The sequence below is a fragment of the Pleuronectes platessa genome, chromosome 15 (genome assembly GCF_947347685.1).
Source record: "Pleuronectes platessa chromosome 15, fPlePla1.1, whole genome shotgun sequence".
Classification (NCBI taxonomy): Eukaryota; Metazoa; Chordata; class Actinopteri; order Pleuronectiformes; family Pleuronectidae; genus Pleuronectes; species Pleuronectes platessa.
In genome coordinates, this window is record NC_070640.1 from 24,528,521 (window position 1) to 24,540,767 (window position 12,247).

At 41.4% G+C, this 12,247-nt stretch overlaps 1 protein-coding gene across 3 annotated transcripts in view; it reads left to right on the forward strand.

Annotated features, from left to right (window-relative positions):
- The first annotated feature begins 7,571 nt into the window (after window positions 1-7,571).
- LOC128456687 (RAC-beta serine/threonine-protein kinase) overlaps window positions 7,572-12,247 on the forward strand; it is a 41,343-nt gene continuing 36,667 nt past the window's right edge. For 2 of the 3 annotated variants that reach the window (XR_008341879.1, XM_053440963.1), the window contains exons 1-5: window positions 7,572-7,716; window positions 9,733-9,897; window positions 10,822-10,950; window positions 11,674-11,785; window positions 11,991-12,141. Coding sequence is in view for 2 of the 3 variants with exons in the window: in XM_053440963.1 (XP_053296938.1) it covers window positions 9,852-9,897; window positions 10,822-10,950; window positions 11,674-11,785; window positions 11,991-12,141 (438 nt within the window). In the remaining variant the exon portion in view is untranslated. The remainder of the gene's footprint in view (window positions 7,717-9,732; window positions 9,898-10,821; window positions 10,951-11,673; window positions 11,786-11,990; window positions 12,142-12,247) is intronic. The other variant, XM_053440964.1, reaches the window with a different exon arrangement.

A 12,247-nucleotide genomic window follows, 5' to 3' on the forward strand; every position in this document is an offset into this window, starting at 1 on the left:
AGGGTACAGATGACAGTGAGAGTGCAGAAACACAGGCGACAGAGAGTGAGGGCGAAGAAGTTGAAAGGAATTCAGAGGAGGATGGACTGAATACAGAAAGAGCCAGAAAGACAACAGAGAGGCAGGAAGAACAACAAGCTGATGTTCAGGTCTTTGAAAGGGAAGAAGATCATTTGACTGATGACCCTGGTTTCTGGCCAGCAGCTTTAACTGATCAGGATAGGGAGAAGATAGTAAGGAAATTGGCCATGAGAGAAAGAAGTAGAAATGCCATGTGATTCAAAGGGGAAGCCATTCCCTGACTACCTGAATTATACAAAGGCAGCAAATAAAAGAGAAAAGGTAAACAGAGACTGGCTGACTTTTAGTCAAAGTAATAATTCACTTTATTGCATACCATGTGTGCTTTTCTGCCATGTACAGAAAAAGCCTTCCACTAGTGCACTGACCAGTCAAAATGGGTATAAAATGTGTGATGTGAAGTGGCGTCGAATGTACAATACATTGGAGAAGTGTGCATCGCCTTGCGCATATTTTGCACCCTGCCAGTTACTGTTGCTGGTGGTGAGAGAGCGTTCAGTAAACTAAAAATGATAAAAAACTATTTGAGGTCCACAATGTCTCAGGAAAGACTTTGCAGTCTTGCCATGCTGTCAATTGAGAGTCAGTTGGCTAGAAAGCTGGACTTCAAAGACCTGATAAGTGATTTTGCACATGAGAAGGCTCGGCGTTGGGCTTTTGGTGAGAAGAGTTGAGCAAGGACCAGTGATTGAAAGGTTGCAAAAGGAAGCTTGACTCAGTCGGCAACGTTATATTATATATATATTTGCCATTCTTTCATATATTAAGTTCTACTTAAATGATGAGAAATCATATATGGCCATTTTGTATTCTGATGGCGTTTTTGTTTTTGCTGAGATTTTTTTCTCTCCACTGATTATAATTGCTATTTTTTCATGGAAGAGTTTATTTCCAATTTAAGAATCAGTGGTGCAGCAAATAAATGACTCAAAATGAATTCCATTGTATTCAGAGTGCTCAGTTCTTCCCCTACTGTACATGTCAACTGTCATGCTGTTCTTCTTTCACAAATATGGTAATGATAGTCAAAAATACCATTAAAATGCATAATTGTATGTAAAATAGCATCAAAAAATGTTGCCGCTGTGTTGGGGGCCCTGTAAAGATTCTTTTCATGGGGCCCAAAATCCCTAGCGGCGCCCCTGTAGAGCACTAACGGCATGTGTGTACGGTCAAATACGGTTATAACGCCCTGTCATAACGGCGCTAGCGGGCTAGCCACCATGCTAACTGCGGTGGTAACAGCGCAAAAACCTGCTGTCACGACTTTAATTCCACATCTATCATGACACTGTTTCTCAAATCAGGTTAAAAGCAAACATTTGGTAGTAGTTACTATCGGGAGTCCCTGCTGACTGTGTGTGAAAGCTGGAGGGCAATCTAGCTGCCTCTGTGTAGCTTCATGCTGTTGAATTAGCAACGCAGTTTGGAAACAAGATCGGGGAACCGCTGTGCTACGAAACGATAACATAAGCATTTTGACTCGCTGGGTGTCACTTTATATCAGCAAAAACTGTTCTTTCTACGTGTCATCAAAAGCCTTTTTCTGTTAGTTGCCATCATTCACTGTGTGTGAGGAAAGCCGGACGTAAATAAACAAGCGTGGACTTTTTCTACATACCTCATGAGGTAGGCTTCTCTAAGCTGGTCTTCCGTTGCGCCACCTACTGTTCTGGCGGTGAATTGTTTTCAGCACAAACAGCTCCTAGAACCATAAATGAAAAACAGTCCATCTGATCCGTCCGTCCGTCCGCGCGTAACGGACTCGGAGAAGCAAACTTTAGCCTTTAGAGTTGAAGAGGATGAGTGTGTTTGGAGAATAAGCTCCACCACTTAAGATATCTAATGGTATGTAAAGTTGTTTCACTCGCCAACCCATTTCACTTGACTACATTTCACAGATTATTATTCTGCAGAAACAGATTTACTGTGATCAACGTGAGTATTTAAAGTCACATCTGCATTTTAAGAGCAGCTGTTTAAAGTAGCATTACGTCTCCTAAAGCTCTTTATTCAGAGTATTGATGTTGACGTTGATGTGAAGCTATGTGTCTGTCTAACCTTTTTACTTTGTTGCAATCATTTTACTTTAATGCTGTATTATAGGCAACATCTTTGTGTCGCGCTGAGCGCTAAAGCATGTGAAATGTATATGAAATAGGATTTCTGCTCCCTGCTGGCACTCAAAATGCAGCCCATAGTATATCTTACTGGTCTATATAGGCCTACTGCTTATAATTAATCAGCTACCTCTATTTTTGTGACGGTGACATGACGTCATACAAAATTGCCCCACCAGAAATTTCAGGCTAAAATCGCCACTGCTCACCAAATAGATCGCAGCGCTGAGACGATCCGGGACTCAGGTCTTGGTCCCTCCGTCTCACCCGTCGTAATGGGGAGGTTGAGGTTGGAAACTATTCTTCCAAGAGGATCAGTCAACCGCTGACGCCGAGTCCAGATCCGTCCAGTCGTGCGATCCCGCTTCTGACACCAAATTATGAGAGAAATCTGGAGATACAAGAGGCTGGAAACAACAAAGTTATCTACATATATTTAATAAGGGGCTTTCTGCAGAAAGGATCAACACAGGGAGTCACAAGGATCTCAAAGTGATGATGAAGAACAGTCAAAATCACAGATCTTATATAGGAGGACTTAGGGCTGTCCCTCTGAACCAATCCAGACTGGTTCCATAAGAGAGGGAAGGAGAGGAATCTAAACATTAGCAGTTGATTTACATGTGTTTCCTTAGGTGATAAGAAGACATACACTCCTTCCTTTGATGGGTAATTAAGTCACAAATGGTCTCACCGTATTCACGTCATAAACAGTTCCGACCATAAAACAGTAGGCTTCAAACGCTTACTATCTAAATACAATATAGTTTGTCAACCGTGCTTAGTTCATTTTTCTACTACAGTGACCTGAGTGACAATGATTCATGATCTGACACCATCGATTAATACAAATCATCCCAATAAAAAATGGATCAAATGAACTACTTCATTATTGGAACCATAAACTAAGTTTATTTTAATGAACTATGAAAATGAAGTTAAATTTTCATCTTCAATTTGAACAAGTTCATTTTAAGTGTGAACAGGCACAACACTGTTGTTGGCTACCTTTATCGCACCAAAAGGCTGCTACTACTTTAAAGGGGACATGTTATGAAAATACCACTTTTGTAGTGCCTCAACACGTTAATTTGGGTATCTGGCATGTCTACCGTCCCAAAAACTCTGGAAAAAACTTGTCGTGTTTGCTCCGTGGAGGTGCCGGTGTTTGCTCCGGGGACGTGCCGGTGTTTGCTCCGGGGACGTGCCGGTGTTTGCTCCAGGGACGTGCCGGTAAGGGGACCGTGTCTCTGCCGCTGCGGCCATTTAGATGCCTTACAGGTAGCAGCAGCGAGCTAACGCTAGTTTCTGTGTGTGTATGTCGCCCCGGTTGAAGCAGCAGGTATAAATAGAAAACAGCTGTTTGTTGGGAGCTGCCGGACGTGCCGGTGAGAGGAAGGTCTCTCTGCCGCTGCGGCCAAGTAGATGCCTTACGGGTAGCAGCAGCAAGCTAACGCTACCTTTTGTGTATGTGTGTCGCCCCGGTTGAAGCAGCAGGTATAAATAGAAAACAGCTGTTTTTGTGGAGCTTTGTTAGAAAATAGCACCGGAATAGCACCCCCCCCCCCCCCCCCCCCCCCCCCTCCCGGTCTCCTGCAAGGCCCGGGCGGCGAAGCGGAGGAGCAGGAGGAGGGGGGGAGAGAGCTGTGCCTTATAACTTTTGTGGCCCGTACAGATTTGCTCCACGCGCCCCGAGCTGCCCGAACCGGTGCCGGTCACCAGCAGCTTGTAGCCGCCTCCGTCAATCGCTTTAAAATAAACTCATACCCGGGTTTTTAAGTGCATTTCGCCGCAAAAGTTGTAGCCTACAGACATTGCATTAAGTGCCAAGGAACCATTTCAACTTGCGGTAAAATTGGCATAATATGTCCCCTTTAAGAGATTCCCGTTCCGGATCTCGTCTGCCCCAGAGGTTTTACAAAACATGATCTCTCAGCTCATTGATGGGATATAAGGAATCCTCTGCAATGCTATGATATCCATGTAATAAGAAAAGTATGCACAGACCACGACTACAGACTGCACAGAGTGATCCAGTCTGTCGTCGTGGTCTGTGCTTACTTGGCTTGCCCGGACACATGCGAGACGTGCATGACCTGATGCTTTCCTACTGGCCTGAGTGGTCAGTGCTCATGAAAGGGGAAAGATTTATGAGACCAGACATTCTGCAGAAACTTCATCAGGGCCATCAAGGTATCAACAAATGCCTTGCTAGGGCAACAGAAGCAGTCTGGAGACCAGGCATAACAGTACAGGTAAAGGTAAGGTTGATAGATTTGAGATTTGTGCACATGAAGCCCAGTTGGGCTTCTGACCTCCTAAGAAGACGCCGACAGAGGGTCTTTCAAAATCAGCAAAACGGACAGTTGCAAGGTTTAAAGCTGCATTGGCTAGGAATGGATCCTGAAGTCCTTGTCACCTACAATGGTCCACAATTATCCTGTCATGAATTCCCTCAGTTTGCATGAGATTATGACTTCACACATGTGACCAGCAGCCCCAGATACCCCGCAGCGATGGGGAGGCTGAACGGGCTGTGGGAAATGAATGACAGTATAATAAAAGGTTTTAATGATGATTTTATCTTTTACTGATACTGGGGATCTCTGTCATGGACGTAGTAATCAGCAGGGAAACAGGTGGACAGGATGCCCATACCTGCTAAATCAATCACAGACAAATTCACACATACAATCCATGCCACACCAATCAGTGCTCAGTCAAACTTCCATTCACACACACAGAGGACACTGTGTGAGCAGTATCATCCATGAATATACCAGGAGTCGCCTGTGAATGAAAAAAGGATCCAGAATACTAGAACCAAACATTACCATTAATCTATGCAAACAGTAATTTGTTTGTCAGCATGAGGGAGAGAGGTGATGGGTAGCTTTGGAAGCAGGTTTTATTAAACACTTGATGTGTTGTTACATAAAACACTGTCTCTTTATATACCATATGTTCTTAACCTCTTTCACCTCCACTCTCTTTTGGAGTCTTACAAGAATGGTTCTCCACCTGACCCCATCATATATATAAGAAGTCGCACAACTACAACTGCAGCTCTTCATCAGTCTACTTCAACACCTGATTATTGGGCTACTGGTCATCCTCTGCTTATCTGTGATACATCAGGCTCCATAAGAAAGCCATTACTCAAAAGATCACGAGTCCCTGAACCGCTTGGCTGCCTTATGCTTTTGCTGCATATCAGACAGTTTGCTGTACCTTCAATGCTTATATATATATCTACTTGCTGCCGAAGGCTATTGTTGCATATCAAAAGTTTGTGCAACCTTGATGCGTAACTAAGGAAAACCACATTTACGAGGTAGATTATTCCCCAACGGGCTATTTTTTCCCATGTTAATAGGGTTTTTTGGTAGTTTTTCTATTCTCTTGTTAAGGGTTAAGGACAGAGGATGTTGTTAAGCCCTATGAGACAAATTGTGATTTGTGAATTTGGGCTATACAAATAAAATTTGATTGATTGATGATCTCAGTTGACCATAAATTTCTGTTTTATATTTTTGTCTGAAATATATCTAAGTTCAATATTTTTCATCACCACACTATCTGCTTATTATTTCTTCCACCTCTCTTTACTCATACAGCCTATTTTACAACAAGGAATAAACCTCCTTTTGAATCAGCAATTTATCAACATGTAAGATGCATTTAAATGTGATAATGTAACAATTATCTGAAATATTATGAATTAGTAGTAGTTTGCACTTAATATTTGATCTATAAATATATATTTTTTTATCCCTGGTGCTGTCCCTTATAAACATGTCTCAAGCTTCCTATGTTGCAGGAGCTCATTTTAATAGATTCTGAGTTCAGTTGACTGAAGGGACACAGCCGCAAACAACTGTCAAGAGAATGGATCAAAGTTTGAATGTGCCATAGAGTGGATGCTTGAAAAATTGCAAAGCAAAACCACCACCTCCTCCTGCTATCCCTGCTGAATCAGGGTTTGAGGTCACCTGTACAGCCAGGCAAGTGCTTACAGCCAGGGACCCTACCCCGGTATTGGGGCAGGAACTAGGAAATGTTTCATTGAATTAAAAAAAACTGTTTCCCTATGAGTCTTTCCCGAGAATACGTAAAGTTTAGCCACACATCTATCCCTTCTGATCGTTGCCCTAATATCAGCTGCCAGTATAGAGATCTGACAGCTTTCTCTGCGAAAAAAGGAATATATAATATATGATGATATGAAACATATTTTCCAGGATGCGACCGTATTTTTCACATTTTATCATATATGTTTTTTTTCTAAACGTTTTTCTCCCTCTCCAGCCCTGAATGAAGTGCAACAGATTGGAGTTGACTTTGCGGCAGCTTGCCTAGAGGTGGTGATAGTGTGCATTCATGCGTCTGCGGGATGGGAAGAAGAAGAAAGTCCACGGTGTTTTCCTGGGTGGATTACTGCAGTAAAGTGAACCGTCATGTGGGAAGCCAGCCGCCCCCGAGTTTTTTGTTTGCGCGTCTACTTGTGGCTTTACGCTAAAACAGCATGGTTTGCTGAAACGGCCAAAAATTACGAAAAACACAACATTATTATTATTTTATTATTTTAATCTTTATGGCGTGTCTGCTCATGTCAGTTATCATGTATTTTTACTTCAAATTAAAGGGCAAGTCTGTAAAAAAACAATGTATACATAATTTAACCATATTTGGAAGCTGATTAAAAATATTCATTAATAGGTTATATGTGACTTCGAGTGGATTCCTGTTCATGGTGTTTCTGACTATGCTGAGATACATTTTTGTGTATTTTTACTGCAGAATAACTGAGAAAATTAAAGGGCAAATCTGTAAAAAAGGACCAATGTATTAATAATGTAACCATATTATTCCATATAACCATATCTCACCATAGTCAGAGACACCATGAACAGGAATCCACTATAAGTCACTTTTAACCTTTCAAGGAATATTTTTAACCAGCATCCAAATATGGTTACATTATGAATGCTTTGGGCCACTTTCACAGATTTGCTCTTTAATTTTCTTAGTTATTCTGCAGTAGAAATACACGAAAATGTGTATGAGCATAGTCAGAGACACCATGAACAGGAATCCACTCCAAGTCACTTATAACGTGTCAAGTAATATTTTTAATCAGCATCTAAATATGGTTACATTAGGAATACATTGGTCCTTTTTTACAGACGTGCCCGTCAATTTGCAGTAAAAATACATAATTTACATGAACAGATACGCCATGAAGATACAAAAAAAAAAAATCAAATGGGAGACTATAACTAAAATATAGTTGTGTTTTTGTTCTTTTTAGGCGCTCCGACTATCTATACCGCTTTACCGTATGAGGCACAAGTAGACGCACAACAAAAACCCGAGTAGCGGCTGGCTTCCCACATGACGGCTCACTTTACTGCAGTGGTGGATGGCCCACCCTGGATCCAGCCTGTCAAAGCTGCACTGAAACGAGAACGACGTGGGATAAAGTCGTAAATGTTGATTAACTATTGTTATATAAGTAAGTGCAAACTGCATCGGACTACGTCATTACTTGAGGGGGCTGTCGCTTGTTAGAATTGTTTGTCGACGACTTTGCTGCTAGCTACATCTACAAGAAGGCATATGATCGCTAATGCAAGACAACGTTTGCAAATGAAAAACAGAGTATGGAAGTTATCAGTGTGCGTTTTAGCCGTAAAACACTGACTAAAATGTGATAATAAGCTTTATATAGTCCAGTTAGTTGTAACTTATATAACATCTGCTTGGATTTAACGCATTATTAGTCGGAATTATCGGCGCTGAAAGTTATCTGCGTTAGCGAAGTAACTTTAAACGACTGCCCAGCTAACAGCAAGATTTGCGACAGGTTAGTTTAATATCGTGATTCTCGTGGTAAGCAAGGACACTGAAACTGAATTACAGTAACGAATAATCCATTTGATTTATCGCTAACATATTCATATTTTCCATTATGTGTCAACGTTAGCTTTAGATATAAGTTATAAATATAGCCCTTCTTCCCAGCAGTAGCTTTCTCTGTTAGACAGTCAGATCACACACTAAACTCTCGGTTAAGGTACATGCCTCCTGGAAATGAACTATATGGAAATGTAGAACATTTTGTTTTACTGTCTAAGTGTTCCCTGCTCATTTCAGCTTCCCCTTGACTTCAGTAATGATTCTAGATCACGTCATGACTCCCACTGTTTGAAATCACCGTCGAGCGTGTATTTGTGAACAGTTGCAGCAACCTGAGCTGCTCCTCGCCAAATGTTGCCTTGTTTACTGCTTTCTAAAACGTTTCATGTTTGACCCAACGAGATGTGTAATCACAAGTGACTGATTACTCACAGGTGCGGCTAAACTTAGCAGATCAACAGCAAAAAATTGTTAGTTAATACAGAGTTTGCCAAGATGGACACATCTTGTCCATGTGAGTGGACTTCATAGGGAAAGCAATAACTTAGTTTCAGATTTGTTGAATGTTGTGTATTCTTAATCTGTACACTGCTATTTGTTGACCCTAATCCTGATCTTAAGACCCTGTGGAATGGTACCATTGATGCCATGTTTATGTGCTGTTCAAATCTGGCCACACATCAGGTGATTTATTTGTATTCTGGGCAAAGATAGAAACTTGTCATCTAATGATATTCCCACTGATCCAGATTTGCATTTCCCTGACCCATACCACTTCCTTGCCGGGCACACAAAAAATAACCCTACCTTACAATGTTAAAGAAAGTGAAAAAATATAACTGGATCAGTACCAAAGTTTAATGGGTTCTTATTTTTGTTTACAGATTAAGACATAACCTCCTGGGTGGAGGTAATAACAAATTAGTGCTACACGATTAAGCTAATCGCAATCACAATGTTAGCCTGTACAATTATATAACCACAAAAAGCTGAAATTCAAATAAATAAAAACTGGGAGTAGATTTCTAGAAGCGATTACATGTTTACATTTTTATATTTCTTTGATATCTAAGTAATCATGCCTAACATACAAGGACTTTATTATATCACAATCGTGAGGCGGCTGTGGCTGAGGGGTAGAGCGGTTGTCCTCCAACCTGAAGGTCGGCAGTTCGATCCCCAGTCCCCCATATGCATGTCAAAGTGTCCTTGGGCAAGATGCTGAACCCTGAATGGCTCTTTCAAAGAACAACAAAGTGATGCTAATAGATGCACTGTATGAATGTGTGTTTGGATCGGTGACTGCAAAACTACTGTAAAGAGCTTTGAGTGGTCATCAAGACTAGAAAAGCGCTATATAAATACAAAACCATTTACAATCATGATATTGCATATCGTGTAGCCCTAATGTAAACAAGACTTTGTTGCTGCCTTGCATGCTGTCATGTTAAATTTAACTTGATAAAACTTGAAACCTTTAGTACGGAAGTAGAGTGAACTGAATTTACCCTCTTTAATCACTGCTGACTGTTTAACCTACTCTGTTACTCATTGAGACTGTTTTTGTATGTTAAGATGATCATATTTCATTCATCCTGCCTGTTTCATTCAGCAGGTGCTGTTCAGATTTGAAGCGGTGACTGAGACTGCAACAGGCCAAAAGAGAAGTCCACTGCTCCTCCCATCCCCCAACTTCCCTCTCCTGACCCTCTCTGAAACAAAACTCTCGCTATGAATGAAGTTAATATTATCAGAGAGGGCTGGCTCCACAAAAGAGGTGAGGTGTTATGATGACAAAGGCTTGTCCTTAAATCGATGGAAGTTTTAAGTAGGGCTGCAATATATGGAAAATCTATCATCACGATATTAACGTGCAAGAAAAGCAAAGACTGCGATAATTGGTGTCCCATGCGCCACTCATTCACGCTCTGCATGTCAATATATTTGGCCATTCGGATGGAGCCCTGCTGCCCTAGATGATAGATTAAAGACATTCAGATTATTGAGGGGTCAATGAATCATTGTTGGAAGAAGAGAATAGGAAGAGAGAGAACAGAGATTTGACGAGTCTCTCTTTCTCTCTCTACTGACGTCTCTGACTTGCTACAGTTTAGAAGTAGATTTGTTTGACACCACAATATCAACACCAATTATCACATAAGGACTGATACTTTATTAAGGATTTCAAATCTTTCTTTTAGAAGTGCATTCATCAGTCGTCCTGCTCGCTCCTTTCCTCTCTCCCTCTCCCTCCCTGTCTCTCTTCCTTGCCCTCTAATTCAACGACGGTAGAATCAACAGACTTTTTGAACTATAGCTGGATGAGATGGTATCTTGCTCTTCTCGGTTTGAAGCGGTTGGCGCAGCGCACAGCACGAGTGAAGGAAGCAGAGAGTAGCAGTGAACTACTGACGGAGCCGCTTAAAACTCTGAAAAAATAACTTCACTGTCCAAATATGCATAAATGACCCAAATAATCACTGTAAGGGGATGTAGTGGAGCTGTGCATTGCTCCCTGTTGCTGGCGCTGTGACCGGGCTGTGCGCCTTCTCTCGACGCATATCGCATGTTTTCCTAATATCGTGCAGCCATAATCCTTAGGTTCTAACACAGAATTGTTGCTAAAGGGTTTATGTTAAAAAGCCAGTTGCATTTCAGTTGACTGACTGTACTTTAAATTTCATCTTTTTTTCTCACCCAGGTGAATACATTAAAACATGGAGGCCCAGATATTTCCTCCTGAAGAGTGACGGTTCCTTCATTGGCTACAAGGAGAAGCCTGATCTAAATGACCAGATTTCACCTCCGCTCAATAACTTCTCAGTGGCAGGTTAGTCCTCCACATGGTAAAATATGACTAATACTTGCTGCACACTAGGACATAATAACAGATGGAACAGATTTTGTAATCTTTAAATCTCGAGAACGCACACACTAGACCACACATACTAATTTTTTGTGTGGCTATTCCAGAGACTTGGAAACTCCCCGACGCTTGTATGATCAAACGTGACTTCAGCATAATACAGGACACATTAAACAAGCTCTCACACTGTTGCCACAATTCCACAAGTTTGTCGTCCTTTTTTTAGGAAACTAAAGTCTTATTTACGCTTTAGCCGCAATTCTTCGTTTTTTAAAATAAGTACGCAACATCCATTTGGCAATGCCTCCTAGTCGGCTCGCTTTCATTGGCAATTTCCTGTTTCTGCTTACTTGCCCAGCCGCTGTACCTTCCATATTGTGCGAAACTCATATTAAGGCTGTGACATTAAGATTATGTTTGTAAACCCCTCACAATACAAGATAATTTGGCCACATAATCAGTTCAGATCAGCCTCAAATCGGTACCACCCCTGCGATTGTCCGGAGGGCTCAATCGGACCAGAAATCGGGCCGATAATCATCTAGTGTGCAGCAAGTATTAGAGCCTGGCTTTATCTGGAAAATTACTGCTGTCTGTTTCCAAAATTTATCCTAAGATGTAGTGAATCTTGGCCTCAGTTTAACATTTTTTAGCTGTAAACATCCATGTTAACTGTGTATTTCACAGAATGCCAGCTGATGAAGACAGAAAGACCCCGGCCCAACACTTTTGTCATTCGTTGCCTACAGTGGACCACGGTTATTGAACGCACTTTTCATGTGGACAGCAATGAGGAGAGGTAAGAACAGGGCAAAATATATTTTTAGACAAGCTTCCACTTTCAACAGGATTGTGTCAAAAACTATGCCAGCAACATTCTGAATGATATTCAAATGGCATGCAAAGGCCTTTCTTTGTAAGAAGCTCTCCAGTACTCAATGTATTTGTTTGATGCCTCAGGGACATAATAATGCCTGATCATTACTTGGACTTCTGCTTCTCAGAGAGGAGTGGATGCGTGCTATCCAGTCTGTGGCAAACGGTTTGAAAATGCGAGACCAGGAGGAGGAGGAACCAATGGATTTGTTTGGCTCACCCAGTGAAAGCAGCCTGGAGGAGATGGAGGTGGCTATGTCCAAGTGTAACTCCAAAGTGGTGAGGATCAGTTGTAAAAGATGAAGTCTTATTTTGAGTTGATCTTTTCTGCCACTTGTGTACAATATAATATTTACTATATTCTGTTTAAATTTGCTTTTTGCTG